This window comes from Odocoileus virginianus, chromosome 32, assembly GCF_023699985.2.
Source record: "Odocoileus virginianus isolate 20LAN1187 ecotype Illinois chromosome 32, Ovbor_1.2, whole genome shotgun sequence".
Taxonomy (NCBI): Eukaryota; Metazoa; Chordata; class Mammalia; order Artiodactyla; family Cervidae; genus Odocoileus; species Odocoileus virginianus.
The window spans coordinates 35,621,858-35,649,546 of record NC_069705.1 but is presented as its reverse complement, the minus strand read 5'-3'; the positions used below and the strand labels follow the sequence as shown (position 1 = coordinate 35,649,546).

General features: G+C 42.1%; 1 protein-coding gene across 2 annotated transcripts in view; it reads right to left on the bottom strand.

Moving 5' to 3' along the window:
• Nucleotides 1-24,774, bottom strand: part of ASB5 (ankyrin repeat and SOCS box containing 5) — a 53,289-nt gene extending 28,515 nt beyond the window's left edge. Inside the window, exons 1-2 of one of the 2 annotated variants that reach the window (XM_070460115.1) lie at nt 23,336-24,774; nt 12,042-12,325 (exon numbers count right to left, since the gene is read on the bottom strand). In XM_070460115.1, coding sequence (XP_070316216.1) covers nt 12,042-12,237 — 196 coding nt within the window. In that variant the 5' untranslated portion in view covers nt 12,238-12,325; nt 23,336-24,774. Of the gene's footprint in view, nt 1-12,041; nt 12,364-23,335 lie in introns of those variants that run through there. The other variant, XM_070460114.1, reaches the window with a different exon arrangement.
• Nucleotides 24,775-27,689: the final 2,915 nt, after the last annotated feature.

The window sequence follows — 27,689 nt, the reverse complement described above, 5'->3', positions numbered from 1 at the left end:
TGCATTTTCAGGCAGGTTCTTTACTATCAGATCCACCTGTGACGCCTCTAAAAGCTCCTATGTTCAAGAGCATTGCTGCTGGACTATTATGATTCTGTTGTTACAACAGAGAACTGGATTTCCATCATCTCATAAGACAAATGGCCAGTATTCTAACAGAAGCATGACTCCTTAAGTGTCTGTGAAGACTGGGCTAGCCTGAGCTCCCTTCTGATGATAATCTGGGAGAGTCGTCATGCGCTGCTGTAGTCTCAGAAATGCTACTCTCCAGTTTGTGAAGTGGCTGTAAGACACTGATTTGAGAAAGTCCTTTGTCCATCAACATATTCCAGCCAAGCGTTCGGTGGCAAAGCTGGTTTCTGACTTGAGCTTAACCCTGATTGCAGACACTGCAGGAGGACGCTAGCCCCTGAGACCTACCAACCAGCAGGCTTAACATTCCTGCGATTTGCATCATCACTTTGTTCCCCATTCACAATATACAGTTTAATGCTCTCATTCTGAAGAGAGAAGACTTGGTCATTATTTGTGGTTCATTTTCTGAGCAGAGGCTTAGTCACCTTCACACCAGCCTTGCAGTAGCCTGATAAGGAAGCAACGGTTCTAGAGTGGGACGAACTGAGAGACTAGTGCTGAAACGTAGGCGCTAGCATTTGTCAGACAGACAGACAGACAGACAGACAGACAGCCAGGGGGAAGTTCTGTAGGACTCAGGGAGCTCAGCCTGGTCCCTGACAACCCAGGGGGCGGGGTGGGGTGGGAGGTGGGAGGGAGGTTCAAGAGGAGGGAAAACTTGTATACCGTGGCCGATTCATATTGATGTACTTCAGAAATTAACACAACATCATAAAGCAATTATCCTCCAATTAAAAATAAATACTTAAAAAAAAATTTAAAAAGAAGCAACAGTTCCTTAAAAGCTCTTGAAGGGGTATTTTGCAAACATGTGTCTAGGTTCCCAGATAATTTAAATACTGATAGACTTTGAAAATAGTCAATGATTCTATGAGATAATTCTGCATCGTCTTCCCAAATGTAGTCCACTCATTTTTTAAAAGGTTTACTTTTCTCTTTCCTCATAAGAAAAAAAATAAAACTTTTTTGTAAGACATGTCCAGTGAAAAGCTGTTTTGCTGGCTTCCTGGAGAGACCAGCTGGTAGAAAATAAGCAGAGAAAATAAAGGGAAAAAGCCAACTTCCTAAACAGGCTGACTCAGCTCTTCGCTGTTAGTGTTGACATGATTGGTTTGTTTGTTTGCTTTTTTGTCTTCCCCATTCAGCTGCCAGGAATTAAGAGAAAAAAATAAAAGCGTGAGAAGGACAGTTCGGTGGAGGAAGTCAACATCCAGGGTGTTGTGATGTTGGAGGTTCAGAAGCGTCAGCCCCTCCTCTGGGGGGCTGCCTAACAGATCAGCAGAAGTGTGCTGTGGTACATCACCACACTACACTACGCCACACACCACTGCACACTCTTAGAACCCTTCCAGAAGAGCCTCAGAACCCTTCCAGAAGAGCCTCAGAACCCTTCCAGAAGAGCCTCAGAACCCTTCCAGAAGAGCCTTAGAACCCTTCCAGAAGAGCCTCAGAACTTCCAGAAGAGCCTTAGAACCCTTCCAGAAGAGCCTTAGAACCCTTCCAGAAGAGCCTCAGAACCCTTCCAGAAGAGCCTCAGAACCCTTCCAGAAAGGCCTTAGAACCCTTCCAGAAGAGCCTCAGAACCCTTCCAGAAGAGCCTCAGAACCCTTCCAGAAAGGCCTTAGAACCCTTCCAGAAGAGCCTCAGAACCCTTCCAGAAGAGCCTCAGAACCCTTCCAGAAAGGCCTTAGAACCCTTCCAGAAGAGCCTCAGAACCCTTCCAGAAGAGCCTTAGAACCCTTCCAGAAGAGCCTCAGAACCCTTCCAGAAGAGCCTTAGAACTTCCAGAAAGGCCTTAGAACCCTTCCAGAAGACCCTTAGAACCCTTCCAGAAGAGCCTCAGAACCCTTCCAGAAGAGCCTTAGAACTTTCAGAAAGGCCTTAGAACCCTTCCAGAAGAGCCTCAGAACCCTTCCAGAAGAGCCTTAGAACTTCCAGAAAGGCCTTAGAACCCTTCCAGAAGAGCCTTAGAACTTCCAGAAGAGCCTTAGAACCCTTCCAGAAAGGCCTTAGAACTTCCAGAAGAGCCTTAGAACCCTTCCAGAAGAGCCTCAGAACCCTTCCAGAAGAACCTTAGAATTTCCAGAAGAGCCTTAGAACTTCCAGAAGAGCCTCAGAACCCTTCCAGAGGAACCTGGCTTCCTACAGTATATTCACAATCAGGTATTTGACCAGGATTGCCCAGGAAAACATTTCTGTCCAAAGAATTTTTGTCAAGAAGAATCTCTTAGACAGGGTAATAAGATGGTAGGAAAAAATGTCTGCAAGTCATTGAAAACTGTGAACTAGCCCACCCACACAACAGCATCCCCTCCAGGTCCTCACCATTCTCACCACCCTGCTGACACCTGGGCTAAGATCCCATGTGACAGTTCAGACTGTCCTGCTTTTTCTGTGGAGCCTGCCAGAGAAAAATATCTGAACAAGAATAGCTTGAGTCCTGAAGGCACATAACCAAATTCTCATTTTTGCTTGTAGTTGGGGGAAGTTCTACATATTCAATAATTTAAAATAAAAAAAAAATTATCTATTTATCTGGCAGTGATGAGTCAGTTGTAGTACGTGGGATCTTAACTCTTCCTGGCGGCATGCAGAGGTTAAGACTCTGCGCTCCCAAAACAAGGGGCCCAGGTTTGATCCCTGGTCAGGGAACTAGATCCCACATGCCACAATGAAACACTTTATAAATAGTTAATATTCTGTTTGGAAAGGGCCAGTGGACAAATACCATGGATGACACAGACACCTTACAAGCTCGAGGGTTGGCATGCTGCAGTCCATGGGGTTGCAAAGAGTTGGACATGACTTAGTGACTCAACAATAACAACAAAATCACTATGCTGTCTGCAATATGATTTATGCAAAGCTCAGGAAGCCCAAATTATAATTTCCTTCTCCAGAACAGCAGCAGCTTTCCCCTAAATATTGAGCTTACTTAGACAGAAACCCTCTTTTTCCTGGAATGTCACACCAATTAGATATGCAACCATGGTTTCAGGGTTTAATATTCACTATACAGGAGCGATTCTCTCCAAATTAATAAGGTTTTGTTCTGCTCCTTCCTTTGAGTAACGGTAAGGATACATAAAACTTCATTCCTCTACTAGATTTTACCGGATGAGCAAGTTCATCCTAACTGCAAGGAACAGAGAGAGACAGAAAAACTCAGAACTCATGGACTGTAGCCTGCCAGGCTCCTCTGTCCATGGAATTTTCCAGGCAAGAATACTGGAGTGGGTTGCCATATCCTTCTCCAGGGGAACCTTCCTGATCCAGGGACTGAACCTACATCTCCTGCATTGGCAGCCAGATTCTTTACTGCTGAACCATCAGGGAAGCCTGTGAGGTTCTATGTACTTGCACTGTAAGAAAACTGGTAATTTTCCCATCCAAATTCCCCATCCTGGACCGTGGCTCGAGAGGGAAATAAGACACAAAACTTTCAGTGCAGAAACTCCTTTGGCACATCATTTCATCCCCTAGATTACTAACTACTTTGACTTGATGGATGATGGGGATCATCATCTCTCTAGTGAAGGAGGCAGAATTTGGAAAACAGAAGGGCTCATCAATCTTCTCGGTGGTTGATCAAGGATGTGTTTGGTTGTTCCTGACGGATTCACTCAGAGAGTCATCATGACTTATACACTCATTATTTAACTGCTATCCTGTCTCGGGGTGCTGAGAACTCTTTAGAAGATCATCTGTTAGCACTCTGATGGCTGACTACCTTCTTCAATCGACTCACAAGGACCGCTGCAGCGTTACGATGGGAAAGAACAGATTTTCAGTGTGCCAGCCTTAACTTTAACTGCATCCTTGTCAGTTTTCATTTAAATCAAGCTGCACACTTGATGACGGAGATGCACTGATGTTTCTATTTAAGAACATCAATGGCATTTCCGTATTAAATGTCACTTTGTGCTCTGCCCATAGCTTAAGACCGTAAGCCTTCTGGAAAGAGTGTATGTATTTCTGAATGTTTCTATTTTGCTCAGTAGGGATGATGGTGACATGGAAATTTTAGCTCCTCTGATGGAGAGAGGATGCCTTCGTGCCATTGGACATAGTTATGCCCATTCCTGACGGGCCCCAAATGTTTTCTGTTGTTCTAATCCCTAGGAAAGAATGTTGAATGGATACTCAGTTATGACTCATTTTATCGAGTGGTTAGGGTCTGCAAAGATGTGTGTTAACTCACATCATATTTTAAATAAAATGGGACAGTTTAAACATTGAAGAAAAGTCCCTCTTGAAGTCCAACATCTGAAGATTCATAAAAGTCAAGCGGTTCTGTTCACGAAGGAAAAGGGGCCATGGGAACCTGTCCCCTCACAATGCCCTAGCCTCTCAGGCCTTGAGGCTCTTCTAAAAATCTAAATCTTCTTAGGGGACTGATTTTAAAAATCTTGTCCCCCAGTTGTCCATGAAGAATTATAGGATTGAGAAAAGAGACCATTCTAATACATGTCCTCCTCAACCTACATGTCACAGGATATGCTTGTTTAACTACAGGCCACCTGGAAGTGCTAACAATGGAACAGTTTTTAGACTCCTTAAGCCTCTCCTCCCACGACCTGATATTCTTGGGGCATTTCCAGTCTGAAAAGCCAATGGTCTGCTTTGTAGCATTGCTGTGAGAAGGTTGCAAAGAATGAATGATTTGTTCTTTATGCAGCTGGTGAAGAAGAAATGCCAAAAGTTCTTCATAGGCTGTGAGTGGACACTTTCTTCCTTTAAGAAACTATTTGATGGTGGTTTCAGAAAAGAGGCATTCCAAATAACCCCCCTTGCTTTCAATGGCGTGGCCTGTCTGTCACTGGGGATCAACTTTCCTCTCTCTTCCCCAGGTTAGAAAATGAGCTTCCCGTGCTGAGATGTAGCAGGAGTCCAGGAACCTCCGTGGGTCCACCCTGAGGATGTGCAGAGCAGATTCGGCACCCAGGAGGTATTCGACCTCCTCCGAGATATAGTTCACGGAACACATGTAATGACATATTGATGCGTTACACCTGGGATCTTACAGAAGTACGCATGGTGGTGCCGGTTTCCCTCATGAGTCGGGGCTCTTTCTTGCAGGCTGAATCCAGTAAATGCATTAGAAAACTTGTAATAGAACTTTTGACTTTCGGACATGCAATCTGAGGATGCATGTATTTTTCACTTTGGCACCAACAATCTGACTCTGTCTTCTAGCAAATGTTTATCCTTCAGCCTCTGCCCCCACGAACCAGGCTTGCTCAGTTCCACATCTAAAAGTTCTCTTTTTTTTTCTTTACATGCAGCTTGGTTCCATCAGCACTTCTACATAATCAGGCATGTTCTGCTTTTGGAGTTTTTCCTGCAGAAAAACTCCACCTTCTTTAGGATCTGATACTCTCAATGGACTTCCTTAGGGAACATTCATTGCAGAACTTAACTGTGTTTAATGTAGCACCTTATGAATTTCCTATGTGCTTGCTGTTTGCTGGTTTTACATGTACAAAGTATGGCTCCACTGACCCAAGTTTCCTATGACACAAAAGCAACTCATACACTATATGTGTTAAATACATGTATGTACATCCACATATATGCACATATATGCATTCACCCATGTGTACGTAGCACATAATATGGTGCCAGGAGCAGAGTAGGTATTCAAGTGTTTACTGAACTGAATTAAATTCAAAATTGTATCAGTTATGTCAATTAATAAGAAAAGTAGCTTATTTCATAATTTACCATCCTCTAAAAGACAGTGCAAATTGAAAAGCAGAAGGTCTAGATGGAGTGTTATTCTTTAACTATAGTTATTATATAAATTTTTTAGAGGTGACTATAACCATGCCACCTATATATAAAATTCATTTTTAAATTGTTCACCAACATACTTTTCATTCTTCAAAAGGCTTAATGGATAAGCAATGAGCACACTGGCTCTTGTCTAAAACATTTCTTTTGGCAAGAAAACTGTGCACCTACAGGTAAATATTTAGGCAGGAGATATACGAGCTAGAGGGCTTCCTTGGTGGGGAAGGAAGATGGTAAGGAATCTGCTTGCAATGTGGGAGACCTGGGATCAATCCCTGGGTTGGAAAAATCCCCTGGAGAAGGAAATGGCAACCCACTCCAGTATTCTTGCCTAGAGAATTCCATGGACAGAGGAGCCTGGTGGGCTACAGTCTGTGGGGTTGCAAAGAGTTGGACATGACTGAGCAACTAACATACACACATGTGAGTTAGAGGTAATAATAGGTTGAGAGATGAAAAGGTGAATGGGGATGGGCGATGGGGAACTGGGAAGTTCTGGAGCATGATGAATGAGGACATATGCGTGATGATGGAGAGAAGATGCCTGTGGTTAGCACAGCTTTTATTCACCTGACGATCCCAGGCAGAACCTTCTTATCTTCACACTCTCTGTGCTCCCCGAGCACCCCTTCAACCATGCAAATCAGCACTCACCATGCTCCAGATTACTTGGTCATCTGTTTGTCTCTCTCACTAGACTATACATACCTTTAGGAGACAGACAGTGATGTGTTTGTATATTTCATCCTTGATGCCAAGCACTGTGCCTTTGATACAGAATACACACAAGAAAAAAGTATGGAAGAATATTCCTAGGAAACCAGTCTCCTCCTAAACAATAATGAGCATTCTTTAATTCCAAAAATCTAAGCATTTCTCCAAATACAGAGGAAGAGGAACAATATTAATACATTAAAATATGACAAAGCCTTTTGCACCCTGGAAACTTTGTTCTCAGATTCCTGTTTAAATTCACAATATTATATTCATCCCTTCCAAAAAAAGAGCTCTGGCATTTCCAAAAAAAATAGTAGAAATGTGGGCAAAACGAAAGTCTCTTAAAAACCTTTTTGGTAGCAATTTTGATTATAATGTCATGTTTCTTGCCATAGAAGAACTGTTCCATTTATTCCAGCTATTCTTATCTGGCGATTTTTCCATTAAGTATAGAAAATGTGTCCCCAGACTCTCACATCTTCAAGGTATTTTTATACCTTTATACAATAAGCACTATAAAAGAACTGAGCCTACAGGTTGACTTGACATTTTTCAATGCTGAGATTCTGAGAAATGTTCCCAACATAACTAACCTCACAATCAATACAGGAGCACCGAAACCCACAGGAAACAAGCTGTTCCTGGGGAACAGGTATAATGGGCATGCTTGTTGCCCTTGCTCACGTCAGCCGTAAAGTTAAATCTCTTAAGTTGTTTTTAAACCTGGGATGGATTCTACTGACGGAGAAAAAAGTTACATCATACAAAGTTTTAGCTGCTTTTCCTACCCAGGTTCCAATGTTCTCCAAAATGATAAGTCCTTTTGTCATTGACTCGACTCAGAGTGCACGTTTACCCTGTATCCTATTTTCAAGTGTCAACAATAGACTCACTGGAAAAAAAAAAAAAAAACTGCATGCTTATTGGCAACCCTGAAACCAAATTTCTGAAATCTTAAGCACAAACATTTTACCAGACGATTCCTCATACATTCTATATTCTATATCAAGCCTCAACCATGAGAGGAGTGCTAAGGAGGCTGGGTGTCACAAGATTGTTTTTCAGGCAGCCTCATGGAGTCATTACCTCGATGAATTTTCCACACTCTGAAATTTGGTCCATGGCCTTGCAGGCTTGGAAACCTGATCTGTCGGCAAAGCTGGAGCAAAGTCACATCTCGGAGGTGGACTTACAACTCAAAGAGCCCAGAGCACTAAAGAGTGATGTCAAGATGCAAACATATTAATTTACTGCGAGAACCATAAATGTCAGATGGACTGAAACCCTCCCAGGGCAAGCCAGCACATTCTCTCTCTGTGGACAGAGGCAGAGGGGGAGCCAAGTCATAACCAGAAGGTTACTTGGTGATGAAAAAGTGAAACAAAGGAAATAAACAGTAAATAAATCAAAGACAAGACAGAAATTCAGAGTCTAGCACTACCATTTCCCGACTCACCCTGACATTTCACACTAGAAGAGGTGACCCATCAGACTTTCCAGGCAGCTGAGGACCCAGCTCTCTGGGGCGACACTACCTGGGTACTGCAGACCCACCTGGGGGGGTAATTAGTCCTTCTTCTGATTGACAGACTTTTCCTTTAGGTATGTCACTGTCTAATTCTGGGAGACCCTAAGGTAACCACTACTCTCTCTGCTGGTGTATTTAAAGGTACCATCGAGTTCATTCATTTCTTCTTCTTTTTGTTTATTTTTTATCATCATTCTTTTCTTTCCATTCAGACCACCACCATCAGAAAATCGAGGGCCTCATCTCCTGATGGTGGGGTCTAACTGATCTACCAACTTCAACCCGTCCCCTTACCCAACTCCAAAGATCACTACTGTATAAACTGACCTTAAATTAGTGTTTTATATGTTTTCCAAACTTTCCTCATACCAGACACTCCCAGTGACTCCTACTGCTGTCAAAGTTAAGTTCAAATTGATTAGCCTGCTATTCAAATTCTTTCATATCTGTGCCCAATTTATTATCATTTCTTTCTATTGCATGAACCTTCAACTCCAGGCAAATCTACTGTCTCTTAACAACATATGTGCATCCTAACTCCTGCCTCTGCTCCCTCCTGGGTTCCTGGGAGTCAACTCAAGATCTTCATCCTGCATGAAAATATCTCTGAAGGTCCAAATCTGAAACTGACCTTCCATTCTTTAGGCTCATTTGGTATTTAGTGTATCTGGGAAGTAATTATTATACATCATCCCGAAGGACCGGGGGAGCCTGACATGCTGTAGTCCATGGGGACTCAAAGAGTCAGACACATCTTAGTGACTTAACAACAGACATCTCCTCAATTAGAATAACCTGCTTACAGTTGGGAACAGTACCTTTTGCTTTTTTTATATCCTATTTCTTCAATGCCTTGATACCAGGGTGCTCAATAAACAGGGACTTAGAACTGACCTTGTCTACATGTAGGTTAAAATACTGAACTCTCCTAAGAGCCTAAGATAGAACTTGAAAGGTAGACCCTTAGCTGTTTCTCCAGGAGTCTGTGGGTTGTCAGTTGCACATGCTTCTTCCACACCTTTGGAGGGATTTCATAAAATCGGCATTCTCCCCCACACCTCACTTGCTCTCTGTACTATCTGATGTAACAGTTGGAGACACCTTTCAACTCCTGTTAGTTTCACTGACACAGCCTAAAAGTAAAGTGCTGGCTTTAAAAACAGACTAGACCTCAGATATGTGGAGACTGTCATTAGGACATTTAACAGCAAGAACCATATGGGAAAATAGTTACATAGAAAAGCCTAACAGGTCCCTCCAATATGATGGTGGAGTTGATAAAAGGGTGAAAAGTCAGGTTTCTATGGCTTATTGGAATAGCAAAGGGATCAAGAAGGAAACAATCTTAAACAATTTTAGTTACCATGTTGCTTTTTGGTATTCTTGTGTGATACTACCAGGTGTCCACCCTGATTGGAAAGTGCATTAAGAAAGATCACCCAGTATTTGTCTAAGACAATGAGCTGATTTGCAACAGTATCCGGGAAGACAGAGTTTCTTTTATTTCCTACCAAAGAACTATTGCTCACTGGGAGGACATCCAGACTGTTGTCAACAGGGTCTTCCGTGATTATGAAAGATATGAAAATACACACACCATCTCATATTTCATGGAATTTGGCAGCTCCCCATCAGAAATGTTGGGGAACAATCTGGCTAAGTCTTGAAAGTAGGAACGAGAAATCTAACTCAGAGTGGAACGAAGGTGATAATCTTTCCTAGGAAGGAGGAAATTGCTAGATTAAGCAAAGATAATTAAGCTTGATTGGTTAATTATAAAAACATAAACACAATAAAAATAGATTAATCGTAGTACATAAAAGAAAAACCTATATTAAAACAGTATAATTTCTTCCTAGGCAAGGAAGAATTAATTCTTAGAGGTAGACCAAGAGTTTGTAAGGTTCCCGACTGTCCTCCTAATATTAAAATAAAATTGGAGACTGATTATTCTTACACTGAATACAAATGATAATATATTGTATTGGTCAATATATATGTGAATGCAAGCTATAGAAAGTGAGAATCTTGTTAAATAGGTACAAAATTAAAAACAACATATAACAGATGTGAAAATTTGATGTTCCCCATTTATGTTCCCAGAAAAAGTATTTTCTATTAGGGAGTGTTAATTTCTTTCTCTCCTTTTTGGAACATAGTCCTAGAGTTCTAATATATCTTAACACAAACTCATCAAAACAGATAGGAACATGGAAGCCATTTCCCAGCTTCCTGGGGGCTTCCCAGCGTGAACAGACTGAAATCAGGCTAAAGAGGGAACAAGTGTTTCTTTTATTTGTAAATAAGTTCAAAAGGAGATTTCAAAGCTTCCTCTAAAACCCTTGTCAATTCACCAAAAATGTTGGATTTCTAGCCAACATTTCAGTTCTTGTGTACGGCAGTTCTCATAACATGTAGACAGGATTTGATTATGAAGTAATGAGTTACGGGCTGCCCATGACCGTAAACTTCATCACCTTATGCCTGCATCATCTATTTAGTCTTATATCTAAAAACACGAGGTTTACTTTAAAATCTAATCTCTTATGCTTGCTGGTTTTTTAAAACAGAATATTCACTTTACCAACATGGTATATGCGGCTTTTAAACAGTTATCCCTATTCTGAGCTGGTGGGTGAAAGATCAGATGTTGCCTGTTTCTTCTAGAGCCCACCTTCCTCGTTTGGGTTTCATCCTGGCATTTAGATTTTCCTCACTTTGAACAAATACATAACTTTATCACTTTGCATAAGAATGATCTTCCTTGGGGGGAAAATGTATTTCTTATGTACCACATATACCAAAAAGTATTTTCTACCTTTGTTCAATTTTACATATACCTACAGAGTCACCTAGAGTTTTAAAATAAGTTATTCCACAAATTAAAAAATATAGAAAAGCAGATACAAGTTTTCTATTCTAAGCATCCTTTTAAAAAAATACATTCTCTAATTATGTGGTAATATATTTTGATTTCAAAAATTTAAATTACTTTAGAGGTATTCGGGGCTCTAAAATGTGCATGCTTGCCTGATGATTTTCAAACCAGAAATAATCAAAAGACTTTAAGAAACTGAAATGTCACCTTGAAGCCCACCATAAGAATTGCTTTTGTTGTAAAAAATACCAGTCCAATAAAATGAAAATTGCTTTACAACCTTTCAAGTCTATGGTTAAAATGATTGTTTTTCACTTAATTTCATACTTCAATTTCTTCTAAGAAATATAGATGGATGTACTTGGCTGCATACATACAACATTTGTTCATTCATGTTCCTGTCCGTTTATAATCAATTTCTTACAAATTGAGCAAAGTGACAAAAATTCCATCAGGAAAACCCATGCCATACATCTTAGTATTTTCCAAAGTGTGCTTTACTTTATAATGAAGTGGCTAATCTCAGTCAAGTAAAAACTGTGAAAAACAAACAAAACCTTCAAATCTTCTCCTGTAACAATCATTTTACATATTCCTAAAGATTTGATTTTTAAAAAAATCATAAAAACTCGGGTATATTAAGGACAATTGAAGCGCAATCAGTAGTTGAACCTTGTAAAAGTATGGCTTGGCAAGTGAAACGTTAAAAGTTTAAAAATATTTATGAATAAGAAAACATCTACCTTAGAGTATGTTCCCATTAGATTATTTTGCAACCATACCTCAATTTGATTAAACCCAAAAAAGTAATTTTCTTTCTTTTTTTTTTTTTCCTGAGGCCAGGAAGTGACTTAAATAATTTCCATGACGAGAAGTTGGCAAAACAGTCACTTTGAATCAGTCCCTACAGGAGGAAACCTGGGGTGTTTTCTTGGGTTGTGGATGAAACATAAAGTCGGCGTGAAACCAGAGCGCAGGCGGGACACATACCTTGTCCTTGGGTTACTCCGTAAAACTCGGCCGCTATCCGAGCCGCTTCCTTGCGGTTGCCTTTCACTATGTAGAAGTGGCTGAGGATGGCCAGGCTGATTTTCACGAAGAGCTTGAAGCAGAAAAGGGAGAGGATGGTGAAGTAGACATTGGAAAGCTGCTGGGCGAACGGCCGGTTTTCCTCCACCACCGACATCGCTGCGCACGCCGGGCCGCCGGGCCGGGTCAGATCCAAGTCCTGAAAGTGCTTGGCTCCGGTCCGGGATGCTCCTGAACAGCTGGTCCTGAGGAAAGAAAATATCAGCTGGTGGCGATGCCTCCAGCTCAAAATATTTATACTGTCCATAAAAGTGCCTCGCACACGCCTATTGGTCTGACAATATTCCGGGGCAGCGCCGGCAACACGTGCCGGGGTCTGAGACGCCTGACTTTCCGAGCCGGGTATAAGATGACGCCGCATCTCCCTGCTCTGAGTTTCAAAATCCAGGTATTGACGTTAATGTACAGAGTGTTTCCTTTTTGTTGTCTGTTGTTTAGCCTCTCAGTCATGTCGGACTTTTTGCAACCCCATGACGGACTTTAGCCGGCCAGGCTCCTCTGTCCATGGGGTTCTCCAGGCAAGAATGCTGGAGTGGGTTGCCATGCCCTTCTCAGCGGGATCTTCCTGACCCAGGGATGCAACCCACCTGCTCTCTTAACTGAGCTAGCCAGGCAGCTTAGTGTTGGGGGAGGAAATAATTGTCCTGAGCATTTTGAAGACTCTGGGTAAGGGGTTCCTGGTGTAAATGTAAGTGAAATTCATGATATCAGGGTAAAATGAAGTCCATCAATTCAAACCTTCGAAATGGTCCTATTTGTAGACTATGAGCTAAATTATCGAACAGTTCGTGACTTGTGGATTTAATGACCACTCGTCAAATTAGCCAATTATATAGCTTCTGTCATTGTCAGGGAAAAAAAATGTATAAGTGGATAGACTGGAAAGCCACAGAGTCATAACTTTAGGCTATTTATTCATCCACTGAACACGTTTGAAGCACCTGCTATGTGTCAAGCATTTTGCTGGATGCTGGAGAGGCAGAGAATGTCACAGCCACAAGGAACTCAAAGTCTAGGGGAGGAAAGAGAATTAAGATAAAATACAAGTGAGGACAGGGTAATGTAAAGAGGAAGGGTCTGATCCTGGTAGGGAAAAGTTCCAAAAGGCTTCCTGGAGGAGGCACCGTATTCAGAGAATTTCAAGCGAAAAAAAGTGCTTCATCTTTATTCTCAAGAACCAAGCAAGAATATATTTTTTTAGGCTCACAATCTTTGGTAGTTTAGTTCATTTCAGTCACTCAGTTGTGTCCGACTCTTTGCGACCCCATGAACTGCAGCACGCCAGGCCTTCCTGTCCATCACCAACTCCCGGAGTCCACCCAAGCCCATGTCCATCGAGTCGGTGATGCTGCCCAACCATCTCATCCTCTGTTGTCCCCTTCTCCTCCTGCCCTCAATCTTTCCCAGCATCAGGATCTTTTCAAATAAGTCAGCTCTTCTCATCAGGTAGCCAAAGTATTGGAGTTTCAGCTTCAACATCAGTTAAACCGTATCTTATTTAGTTTAGAAATAAAATGCCACTATTTATATGGGGATCCTAAAACAAGCTATATTTTAAAAAGCAAAATAGAGTAAATTATTAAGAACAGTAATGTAGAGTGGCAGTATTTTGGCATTGAAGTCAAAAATAATATGCCGAGTTACAAAATGACATATCATACAGGGAGTTTATTTATACATTTATATGACCTGGCTTGAAGCCTGTTTGTTGTTGTATTGCTTCCTGATTCTTCTGAGAAGTTCCCAAATCACAAATAATAGCAAAGACATCAGGGAACAGAAGTGGCTCACTTTGGAATAAAGAGGCGTATCAACGATGGGTCGTGCTGGGCAGTGTCGCAGCCTTTTTTATGCTGCGTGTCTTATCCGGTTGCGCTGACTTACACAACACATCCCTAAGACAAAAGAGGTGTAGCTGTAAAATAAATGTGCCAACAAAGCAGGCTTCTCCTTTCCCCAGGGACTGAGTGGTTCCCAGAAAAGTAAATTAGGTCAATGGATTAGAAAGCGGCCACAGCCCTCTTTATGGGAAAGCCCCCTGGTCTTGTTTGCAGAGGCAGAGAACTAGACTAAGTGGCTGTTCATAGGCGCCTGTGGAGCATTGCACATGTGCTTTGGGAAGCGATGAAAACAGACGGCAGACTCTTGATGGTGGAGTGACTGACTGTGAGGTTGTGCCGCTAGTCTTCCCCCTGGCACGGGGAGGCATGTGCCCGCACCGGGGAGGCGTGCCCGGGGACAGCTGGGCCACCACAGTGCCCTGAGTCACTGCACCCACTTCCGTGCTGTGGAATCAGAAATAAAACCCACCTCAGTCACGCCTCAGCGTCTGCTCAGGTTTCACTCCTTCCTCTCTACCAGTAAGTGCTATTATAAATAATTATCTCCACATCAGCTCATCAGGGGACTGGATTCTTTGGGGCTGAGGAGCACTTTTATTTCCATAAGGCTGCTATCATTGGAACATTCAGTTTAACTCCTTACAGTTTTTGCTAGTAGGAAAATACTAACTCTCCAGTATCTAGGACTTTATGTCAAGATGTCATGCTTCATTTTAATGAGTTCGTTGATTTCCCACCTTTCTTTTGTTAGTGTGAACTCTCCTTTGGAAACTTTTACCATCTCTATTTCTATGAATCACTAAATAAAAATTAAGGCTAAATAGAAAAGCTCATAGTAAGTAAATGCTTCAAATATAAACTAGATGCTGTATTTTTTACATTATAGATCCTTCCAAGCAACACCATAAGTTATTGATGTTTTATTAGTATCTAAAAGACACATGAAAAATATTGTGCACCTATTTTCCTGGCACTCATGTTTTCTTAGAAAATAAAATATTGATTAATAATTTAAGTGATTTATTGAGATAAATACTTTTATCATTTACCATGTTCAGAGGATGTGGTGGAGTGATGTGGGTGATTACCTAGCATATCTTAACCCATCTAATCATACTGGTTTCGATCAATCAAACTGAAGCTGAGCCCAACAATTGTGTTACTAGAATGGGTGATGTGAGGGGAGTTAAAGCCACAGGGAGAAATCATTTATTGAGAGCTTACTATCAGCCACATGTTTTACATAAACCTCCTCATTTACAATCTTATTCTATCCCAAAGGAGTGTCTATTATAGTCATTTACATTTTAAAAGATGAAGAAAGTGGAGTTCTGGGAGCTTTGGCGACCTATAAAAAGTCCATCTGAGCAACAGCACTGTTTGAACACAGTTATGACTCTAAAATAGGTGCTCAAGTTACTGCCCATATTTTCTATTTTTAAGCACTTACTGTCAGAATGAGCAAGTACGATTTGTGCATATGGAGCGTGAGACAGAGTCACACAGAATCACACACACAGCAGAGAGGTCGGACTAAGACTGCATTTAATCAGGTCCCTAAATTAGCGACTAAATCAGGGGGTGAGCCATCCAGACTCTGATGACTCCATGAGATGGAATCTCATGTGTGCTTGATACCTGGGAGCCAAGGAAAAGGGGATTGTTTGGTGACTGGGCTAATACTTCTGGATTGTTCAAGTCTAAGATCTGGTGAGCAGCTCCCACTGAAGCAGCAGAGGGGAAGCAGATGGGGGGGCAGAGAACAGGGCAGTCGAGATGCAGGACACTGAAAACCATGCTGAGTGCTCAAAACAGGGTCAGATGACTGAGGAAAAACAAAAAGAATGAGGACCAAGAAACGGACAGGGGCATCACTGGTGAGCTTCAACTCACTATTTCAGTAGGTTAATGGAGGAGGAATTTTAGGACATCTGAGACCAGGGGTGATTCTCAGAGCAAGTTTCTAAGGAAATAAAAAAGGCCCCCTGGGCTTTCTCTTTCAGGCACCTTTCTGGGTATGATCTCTGCTCCCCCCACCACACAGGTGTCAGAGATAAGACCACTCCCTGGGACCCTGATCTTTCCTGTTTCAAGTCTCTCATTTCAGCTTCCTTTAGCATCCCGAGTACTACATGCGTGAGTTGACACTGTGTGTGTGATGTGTTTCCGAGACTTAATTTCATGTCATTCAGATGTCAGCTATCATAATAAGTCTCAGATATGGCCAGATTAGTCTATAAATTTTCAGAGATAATGGGGCTAAATCATTTTGAGTTAACTACAGCATTGATTCAAATGATTATACTAAACATGTCAAGAGGTTATAATGAAAATTGCCTGTTTCTAGTGCCTTCCAGTTATTAAATCTTAGCATAAATATTTTTTATGTAGAGGAAATACTGTGACCCTATTGAAATCATGATTTCCTTGTTGTTGTTGTTGTTGTTGTTGTTTTTAAAGAAATATGATCCTCTTCTCTGGCAGAAATCTAAAGGCTCTAGTTGACTTTTTATCCATTAATATATTCTTTTTATGTGAATATTAATAACTACTTCAACTGGTTGTCAGGACTAATATATAAGTTACTATTTAAAAGTATTTGGAACAGTGTCTAGCACATACTAAGTGGTGCTTTATAAAAATCTGTTGAATAAATTAATTAAAAAACCCCCAAAATATAGCAACTAAAACAAACTGATGAAGATGAGGTTGGAAGGTGTAGCTTGGTGTGTAATGAGGTGTAAGAATATCCAATAACATACAGATGCCCTAAATTTCAATATAAATGCCCTATCATTTTCCATGCGAAATAAAATTCAAGAGATAGGAATGAATCCTAAAAAAGTATTCAAAATAGATATAGTCATAGGAATCAAAACTGGAAATAGTCCAAGTGTCCATCAATAGGAAGTGGAGAAACAAACTGTGGTATATTTATAAAACATAATGCAGTTGGACAATAAAAGGATTAAGCTACTGATGTGTTCAAAACATAGAAGATTCTCAAAAACTTCTGCTGAGCAAAAGAGTACATATTGTATGATTTCTTTTGTATGAAGTTCAACATTATAAATATCATATAAATATAACCATATAAATATATGGTGATATGAATTAAAAGGATGGTTTCCAGGGATGGGGTTGAGGGTTGACTGAAGAGGGCAATGAGGTATCTTTTCAGGAAGATGGGAATACTATCTGACTTCATTTGGGTGATGGTAACATGTGAGGGCAAAAGGAGAGGGGGCGACGGAGGATGAGACGGATGGATGGCATCAGTGACTCAATGGACAAGAGTTTGAGCAAACTCCAGGACACAGTGAAGGACAGGGAAGCCTGGCGGGCTACAGTTCATGGGGTCCCAAAGAGTCGGACACGACTTAGTGACTAAGCAACAACAGCAGCATGGAGTATATATAGTTTAAATAATCTTATCAAGTGTACATTTAAGTTTGTGCATTTTACTGTAAGTGAATGACACTGCAATAAAATAAAAGGTGACAACATAAGTGTTGGCTTTTGGTAATGGCAGGTTAGTTAATTCTCCCAGCGGAGACAACAAAAATTTCTGGGTGAAATATTAAAACCACATTCCTAGTAATATCCACAAAGTATGAAGAAAGTGAGAAGTCACTGGCCCGAGAATGTAGGACAGAGGAAAATCCAGAGAGGGATTTCCGGCCATGCTTGCTCCAGGGATTGGGAGAGATAGCAGAGAGATTAAGCAATCCTCCTAACAGTGCCTGGGGGTAAGGACACATAAAATGTGATGTATACGGTCTGCCAAGATCGAGGGCCATGGTTGAGCGCTCACACTTAGAGCTGATGTCCAGAAGAGGCAAAGAGGAGTGAACCGGAGGTAAACCAGACGCTTTCAATGACTACAATCTACATGGTCTAGAAAATTTCTATCCTGGAGATTGGATTAAGGTAATTTCAAGATTGCTAGCACCCATAGGCATCTGTCAGAAAGAAACAATGAAAAGCATTCTCTCTGGAGGAAGATAACGTCACAGGCCTTAAATTATTTCTTTTAGTTTTTAAAAAGACATATGTAGCACTCGTTCAAAAATAAGGAAACACACAAAAAGATGTATCAATATGAATCAGAACCAGCACAAACCAAATGACAGAAAGAAGCCCGTAAGTAATGGGGACAGTGAAGTTTCCAGAAATCTAACGCGTTTTGCGTTTTTTACTAAGCTTATGGAGATGGAAGCCAATGTAGTCACTCCGCCAGGAGTAGGGGTGGGGGCTTGCCCCAGGCCATGCAGCTCCCCTCACAGGGGGACAGATGATGGGGGTCACGTCTGCTGCAGTGCTGGCCTCTGCACCCAAACGGGGCTCCTTCCCTTTGCCAGTCTGTGGTGGTGGATGTGTTACTGTGTTCTGCACCATGATGAATAGGCAGCAATGATGCCAACCGGCTGGTGCAGTCAGCAGCTTGGCTTGATCTCACCAGGATGAGCCCTTTCCCTGGGCACCCAACAAGAGACTCAGATGATTCAGATGGTACCACGATTTGCTATCATCGTGTGTGGCCTCCAAGAGGAGTGTCTTCAGTTTGTGAGCTTGCGGTTTTCCAAGCGGAGACTGAACAGTTAGGCCATTGGCGACAGCCCCAGAGTCAATAAAAACCTCACGAGGCTCATCGAGGGGCGTGCTGGCTGGAACTACGAGAGTGGAACGGAATTCCACCAACCGAGTGGACAGACCACGTCCACTGTCAGGTCTGCATCGCGGGCACTGAGGCTAAGCAGCTGCCGCAGCACCAGGACACCATCTGGTTTCAGCTGGGCCAAACAGGCAGTGAAACAGGCCGTGGCTTTCTGGTCTTGAGGAAAACAAACAGCAGCTGTGAACCCGGCCCCAGCTCTCAGACACGGTGCTGAGAAACGACTCCCTATCTCCCCAGAGCACTGCCGCTTTCATTTATACGAAGTTCACACAAAGGCTTCCCAGGTGGTGCTAGTGGTGAAGAATCCCCCATCAATGCAGTAGACATAGGAGACGGAGGTTCCATCCCTGGGTCTGGAAGATCCCCTGGAGGAAGGCATGGCAACCCACTCCAGTGTTCTTGCCTGGAGAATCCCATGGACAGAGGAGCCTGGCGGGCTGTGGTCCATGGGGTCACAAGGAGTCAGACACGACTGATGCGACTTAGCACAAACATCATACAAGGGCAGGTCTGAACCACTGTTTTTAGGGACACATGCTTAGGTGGTAAAAATGAAAGAACAGCAAGGCTGTGTTTACCAGGTTAGTGGTTATTTTTGAGGTGCAGGAGGTGTGACAAAGAATGTGTATGTGGCAGGGGACAACATCCTGTGTCTCGAACGTGGGTTACCACTTTACATATTTGCTTTGTGCGTTTTGCAATATTGTTGAATTTCACAAATTTTAGAAAGGGTGTAAGTCACTTAGCATGTTAATGTGTAAAGGAGTTGGAATCTACAGTTAAAATAATTTGCTCATGTGGGTTACCAGAGTTAAAAAAAAAAAAAAAACTCAAGCTAAATTAAGATCCGGACATGATTCTTCCAATTTCTTATTCAGCTCAGTCAGAGGAGTTCTCACTCGGGAACAGGGTGGAGGTGGTGTTCCTGCACCTTCTCCAGCCAGGATTCTCACCTGAATGACTGTCAGGGCGGCGGGAGTCCTACCAGCTCAAGGCCAGGCCTCCAGTGTTCCTTGCTTATCAAGCAGTTCAAACAGATACTAGGTCGGAAAGGATTGTCCATAGCCCTAGCTCTCTACCCAACAAATGTGGAAAACAAAACCAGTCCTTGCTGCGGGCAGTTATCCCAGGAAAAATTACATTCCTGGAACACTGTATTAATATTGCCAAAACCATGGCAGAAACTCAATGGTATCTGAGTGTACTAGCTGAGGGAAAAAAAGAAAAATCTGGATTTATTTTGACCAGATTGCCTACAAAAGGATGGGAACTGTAGAACATCTACACACTGGGCGCTTAGAAGCGATTTCTCAGCAAGAGCTGAATTCGGGCACTGTGTAAATTACTAGGTCTTGGGAGGAAACGCCCACCCAGACACACTCTCCTCTCTCATGGTGACATTTGTGACACTGAAATCTTTTTGCAGAGATTTTGAGCCTGCAATGGAGAAGGTTCCAGTCATCGAACCTTGGCTGGGGGACTGTTCTGGCCACAGGTCCTACTTTGCATTTCCCCTCGAGCCTCGCATGTGGGCGCTCCCGGCTCTGTGCAGGAGCTCCACGTGGCGGCTGGCCCCTCGGTTTTTTCTGAGCAGACCCTTCTAGTCTTGTGCCCCAGAGGCTGCTACCACTGTCTCTTCCAGTGGAACTGCTTAGTTTTAAGAAACCTGGGTCTCTGAGACAGTGTCCATCAAGTTCTCCACATCCGTTCCAACGGGAAAATCACCCTGAACAAACTGCTGAACTGAAAGCTACTTTTGGAGACTTTTAATGCCTGTTCCTCGAGGGACATTCGGAGGGATTTATGAACCCAGATGCTTTGTTTCCCCTGGAGCTCTAGAATCCCAGTCTGGGTCACGTGTGTTTGATCAGTAGCTTGGTTCCAGTCTTCTGTCCCTTTGAAGCTTATCTGTTGAATCTATGAGTATTTTTATATTTGATCCCACGGATAAGTCAGATGAATTCAAGGATATTGTTCCTCAGCCCAGCTTGCACCTACATGCAGATTACTGTGCTGCGCTCAGGTGTCTCTGACTCTTTGCAATCCGACGGACTGTAGCCTGCCAGGCTGTAGCCTTTGTCCATGGGATTTCCCTAGCTGCAGATTGGGGCATCCAAATTTTAATTCCAGAACCTTTCTAGTGTTTTGTACGAGCAAAGCAATAAGCTATCCTGCCTTCTGAAAGCAGCAGATACAATCTATCTTCTTAGGTCTATTTCTCTGTAACTGTGTTAGTGGCTCAGTCCTGTCTGACTCTTTCTGATCGCATGGACTGTAGCCCACCAGACTCCCCTGTCCATGGAATTCTCCAGGCAAGAATACTGGAGTGGGTAGCCACTGTATTCTCTAGGGGATCTTCCGGACCCATGGGTCAAACCCAGGTCTCTTGCATTGCAGGAAGATTGTTTACTGTCTGAGCTACGAGGGAAGCCCAAACCTATTTCTCTATAACCTGGCAAACACTTGCAGAGAGTGGGGCCTCAGTGATGCTAGTGTGATGAGCCAGAATGAGCCTTCCTTATGGAAAAATAGGTGGCAGTCGAGGATTTTGATTTCCCCCGACCTGATAGAGGGCCGCTGTGCCTGAAGCCAGGCATGAGATGGTGCTGAAGGAGGGAACATGACCCTACTTTCGAGCCACGGATACTGGACACTGTCAAGTACCCTGCAGACTCTCCTCTAGAACTGGAGTGTCTTCTCCTAGCTACTGACGGTGACGCCTGCCGACTGCCCTTGCTGGCGGTCCTCTTGGGGACCGCCCGTGATGCTCCCCACACCTGTCTGCATGCAGGGCTCTGACTCGAGATACCTTCTCAAAGAAGCAAACTGCCACATCACAAGTCCATGGGACTTTATTCTAAATTAAATGGAAGGTGATTGAAAGGCTTTCCTAAAAGCAAGGGGGAATGATTTTAACTGGTGTATACAGAATCACAGAGGACAGGAACAGAATCGGAGGACCAGTGAGGGCGCGGCTACAGCGGGTCAGCTGAGGTGATGCCTGGAACTAAGGTAATGAAGTGAAAACTGAGAAAAGTGGATAAAACGCAAGACACACGTAGGGACAGAGTTGACAGAAACTTGGTGCCTAATTGGACAGTGAAAGAAAGGAAGGTATCAAAGAATAACATCTTTGAGATGGCACAGCACAATCTTGGAGATGCAGGGGCAGAAAATTCAGAGCACCAGAATTCCACATTGATTTGTGAAGCTTTACACAACTACAGAAAAGAAAGTGCTGAGAAAAGACTCCAGGGTTAAACATCTTGTGAGACAATACGTGGGCTTCATTTCAGAAAATCATATCCAAAGAAATAGGTAATCGGTGTAAATTTTAAAACATGGCCACGGATGGTTAGTATGTCCGTATTCTAGCACTATATATTACACAGTGTTTTTCCTATTTCCTAATAAATTACTGGCAGTGAGCTGCCATCTCGCACTTCGTAATAAGCTAAGTATAAACACTGTAAACTGAATGACAAAAAAGAAAGAAAACATGGTTCATTGTGACATACCAGTTTTAGGCTCAGAAGTCAATCATGGCTTAATATTCCAGACAATAGACTTTAATTTAATGATAAGTCTAACGCCACATAATGTCATTGTCGAATAGGAGTTTGTTTTGTTTCGTGGCAAATTATGCTTGCTCAGAGACCGAGAGTGTCTTTGCCAAGAATTTATTTAACACAGGTTCCCTGTGGGGATTATAATAATTTCACAGGCCAACAGCATACAGGATAATGTCTCTTAATAAACCAATAAAGACATAACAGACTCAAGCCAATAGCAGATTAATTATACCATCACCCCAGACAAGGGGACCTGTACATTTCTATGAGCTGGTTTTCAGGGAAAAGGCTTGACCAACCAGAGCTAATGGCCAGCCGCCAGCACAAGAATGAAAAGTCCCCTGTTGGCAGAACCTGCGGCTTGGAATGATTGCAGCAGAATTGATAGGCAAGAAGACAGTCCCTCCTGGGGCCACTGCTGGTAACAGTTGCCTTCACGGCAGGAGCTAATGCCCCGAAATCTTTGGAGAGCTGTTTAGATCAGCAAAGGGCAGCCTTTGCCTGGACGCAGCACTCTCAAGTGTTTGTGACCTAGGTGTCCCCTTGCCCCAGCTGCCTCTCACACATTCTTAGGGACCAGCCTCCAGTGACCCCTCAGCTGCGGAGCAACTTGGTGCTCAGCATGGATGTGGCTGATGACATCCTGACACACAATTTCACTTCTACATGAAAACACTAGCTTCATTGGGAAAAGAATCTAAAAAACGAGTGGGTATATATAGCAGAGTGCTATATGGCAGAAACTAACACAACACTGTAAATCAACTATACTCCAATAAAAATTATATTTAAAAAAACCACTTCATTCTTGAAAACCACTTCACTCTTAAAAACAGCTTCATTTTGTCATAAACAAGTGGATTTGAAATCATAACAAACCACTGCAAAACAGTATTAAAAACAAGGTAAGCATTTGGGTAATGACTGGAGTAAAAGAAAGCAGAAATTAAACAGCACAGATTTAAAAAACAAAGAAAAACCAGCAGGGACAGAAGGGTCATGGGACTGGCTGGCTTATCTGACCTTAGACCAGTCCTGCTTCTATTACCAATGACCATCCAGCCACACGGCCTCTGCTGTGACTCTCCAGGCTGGTTCACTCACCCTCAAACTTAAACACCCAGGCCTGCAAACTTCGATGTCAGTCTCCTGTTTCCGTCTGTTGTCAACCAAATCATGGGTTCATTAGGCTTTATCTGATTGGTGAAATCTGAGTCACATGTCCGTACCTGGCAGCAAAGTGCTGGGAAAAGTAGTTATTTTTAGGATTCTGCACTGGGAAGGAAGTGCACAAAGTGCAGAACTACTGATACTATCATGTGGAGAAGCATTGAAAAAAATTTAGGTATGACAGATGTCCACCATAATTAATGTTCCAAACTCTTCACTGGAGTTTAAACTCTATTGATTCTATCATCAATATTCTGTTTCTAAATTTATTTTTTACTAAATAATGGCCAATGCAGGAGATGTAAGAGACATGAGTTTGACCCCTGGTACAGGAAGATCACCTGGAGAAGGGCATGGCAACCCACTCCAGTATTCTTGCACAGAGAATCAAATGGTCAGAGGAGCCTGGTGGACTACAGTCTATAGGGTTGCAAAGAGGTGGACATGACTGAAGTGACTTAGCAGCAGGACCACTGAAGTAATCAAAAAAATTAAGAACCAAAGAATTCTGGATGCCTGACTTAGAACATTTCTTATGAATAAAGATTGTTTGAAAACCGACACTAACGTCTTTAGGAATGGATCAGCTGTTAGCCTGCTTTTTGGCAAAGTCGGACATTAAAAAGCATCTCTCTCAGTGGAGCTGTAATTGATTACTTGAGCTCACTGGAGAGGGTTGCTGCTTGAGAGATTTATTTATAGTGCCTCAGATCTACACACTGGATTGATAGTCTAACGAAATGCTTCTTTTATAATTCCAATTATAAATGGGTCTTCAAATAATTTACTCCTAATCAGAGGCAGTGAGGACATGCAAGGGCACCATTCTCAGGAGGCAAGCTCAGAATGCTGGCCTTAGGGTTTTCTGTTTGCTTTGCTTTGAGAGTTCATCTCTCTGCACAGCAATTTTCAGGAGTAGGCTGACTGGCATTGGTTGTTTTAGTATCCTTCTTCTTCAAAGAAGATTTGTGGTTATCTAATACAGTTTCTGGTAGGAGTCTCTATTTGTCTCCTTTCAATAGTATCAGAGAATTTCCCTGCTATTGTTCAACTTAAAAAAAAAACAAAACAGATTTTCTTCTTTGTTACCAAACATTCTTGGCTTAGGCAGGAATAAAGCAGTTAATGAACACATCTTTAAAGCATGTCTTCTAAAGACACAAAATCCCTCTGGGAATAACAACAATCAAGATACAAAAAAAAAAAAACCACACGATGGGAACATTAAACCAGTGTTTCAGGGCCAGTAAAACAGACTCCTACTCTTCCCATGGTTGGTTAACCAAAGAATTATATTTTGTTTTGAATAGTCTAATAATAAACTATTAATTTTAAGGATAAAAATATATTAGCTAATACATATATATATATAAATATTGGATTTAGAAATTATATGCATAAGCTAATAGAAACGATGGAAATTATATTATATACACATAATATTATTGATTCCAAGTAAGTTTAAAATGTGTGTGTGTGTGTGTGTGTGTGCATGCTCTGTCGCTCAGCTGTGTCCAACTCTTGGCAACTGCATGGACTGCCAGGCTCCTCTGTCCATAGAGTTTTCCAGGCAAGAATACTGGAGTGGGTTGCCATTTCCTACTCCAGAGGATCTTCCTGACCCAGGGATCGAACCCTCATTTCTTGCATCTCCTGCGTTGGCAGGCAGGTTCCTTACCACTGTACCAAAAGGGAAGCCAGCTTTAAAATACATTATCTTATTAATTCCCATAATGCACTGACTGAACAAGAGTATTGTGTGGGTTGAATATGCACTTCATATAAAAATGTCCTTTTATGATATCAAATGATAGAAAGCAACTTTTTAGATAATGGAGAATGAGAATAGCTAAACTGACATTTACTGTAAGCCTCTGAACCAAAGAGAAGTACAAGTGTCATGTGGGTCGCTCTCTAGATTCACATGTACATCCAAAGGCTCGATGAAGACGGAAAGGGAAGAAATGTAGTGTGTAGATTGACTGAACTTTTGCTTTCTCTTTATATTTATTTGAGACAAGAAGGAAGACATGGTCTATTCACTGCTTTCTTCCAGGAATATTGGTGTTAAGAGTCATCTGGTGTCAGGAATCACTTGGTGTTAGGTATCACTTGGGATCTTTCACAGCAAAGTTGTCAGAAAAATCACCAACTGCTAGATGATACTGTGTTTTACACAAACGAGCAATGTTAAGTGCAGAAAGACACACAAAGTGTTCATGTACAACTCAAATCATATGTTGATGTTCACCAGAACCACAACTGTCTTTGGGGCAGTGGGTCTTGCCTGCCTATATGGTAGTCAGTGCACCTGGCAAGATCATTACTCAGCGTCTGTTAACAGATCTTATACCAGGTCACAGGTTCTTTGCTTCCCCAACTGTTCCTAGAATATCATACACTTATGACTGACTCTTACAACTAATGATTAAACCACAGAAACAGAATTTGTGCTTCATGAATTTCAGTTTTAGTAGTATATTCACATCCTTTGAATAGTACTTTTTACTTCCTTCCAAGATAAGGATTCAGACTGTATTAGTGCAAAAAAATTGAACATACTCCAGCACCCAGAAGCTAAAATCCAATAAATTCCATTTACACAATTTTTTTCTTCAGAATAGACCTTTCAAAGGAAGGATATGAAGAATTCAAATATTTCCTTATTCCCTTTTTGCAAATTACTAAGATAGAATAATAAGAGTTGCATATGGGATTTTTAACTTTTTAAGGTATTCTTCTTGGTTCACAGACCTGCAGTCTTCTTACCATTTCACAACATGAAAGGAGGGGTAGGGACCTCTCTGGGGTCTCTTTAGAAGGGCACTCATTTTACTCATAAGGGTTCCACCTTCTTAACCTGATCACCTACCAGAGGTCATCTCTTAATACCACCACAATGGGAGTTAGGATTTCAATATATGGAATTGAGAGGAGGTGGTCACAAACCTTCCATCTATAGCACAGAGCTACCAGAAAAATCATATGATCACATCCAAAGATATAGAAATACATTTGAAAATAATTCAACACTCTTTCATGTTTAAAAAAAAACTTCTCGATAAAGAAGGAATTAATGGATACTTCTTTGATATCCATATTATACACACAAACATCTCTGTATCATGTGCAATACAGTAGATGTTCAACAAATCATTGCTTCATTTAATTACTGTGCTGCCTGGGAGATAAAAATTTAGGGCTTAAACTTAGCTAAAGATCTCTCTTTAGTTTATAGCTTGTTTGGTTTTCATTACTTGGCCCTACTTCAGTTTAGCAGGGGCTTTGTCTTGTTGGTCCTGTTCTCTCAGAGCCTGCTGTACCTGGCATACTAGGCACTTAGTAAAAATTTTAACTGTATGGCTGTATGAAAATTGAGTGATTACTGAGTAATACAAAGAAACAAGGGCTCAACAGGTCAGGTAAACCAGCAATAGGGTCAGAGTATCATTTTCTGGTCTGCAGGTATCACAGGTGTTCGCACTCTTAGTTTATGGACCCAAAACTTTTTAAGAAGTTAACTTCAGCGTATTATTGGGCTCATTGAATTCTATTTTTTAAATTACAAAAAAAAAAAAAAAAAAAACCCAAACAAATATACACCCTAGCTGCTAACGCAAAGGTGTCGGCAGTTTATTTAAGTTTATTGGCAGTCTGAACCCTACGGTCTCTCAGGGCCATTATGTATTGATGGCTTGCTAAATTTACACTATAAATTTATATATTTTATAAAATTTTATTTTATATATTTTTAAAAATTTAAACTATCCTTTATGTGGCATAGCAATTCCACAGCGTTCACCTTCTTTGATCCTGAGAGCCCAGTGAGGTCATCCTTTCAGTTATCCGATACATTTTGTACCCCACGCCCTCCCCAAAAGCTGATGTTCTAACTTTAATCAGGCTTGACAAAAGGGAAGACTGGGCGCTTTGTAAAGTGCGCTGCTCTCAAAGGGTGACCCGTCGGGACACGCACCAAACGATCTTGCCCCGCTGGTTTTAAACGCAAAATAACGGAACCTAAGTACCCAGGAAGCCCACACAAGCTGACGGAGAGGCGGAGAAAGGATGCTGGGCATGGAGTCTCCGGCCGGGCTAGGGGACGTAACACCAAGTGGGCGGACCTTTTCGGCGAAACCCCGCCCCTCCTCGTCGCTGATTGGCGGCGGGACAGGGGGCGGCCCGCGCGCGGCTCAGTCTCTCGGGCTCCGCGCGCGCCCCGCCCGCCGGTGGGTGTGTCCGGGCAGCGGGGGCGCGCGCGCTCGGTCGCGTCCGGGACCGGAAAGGA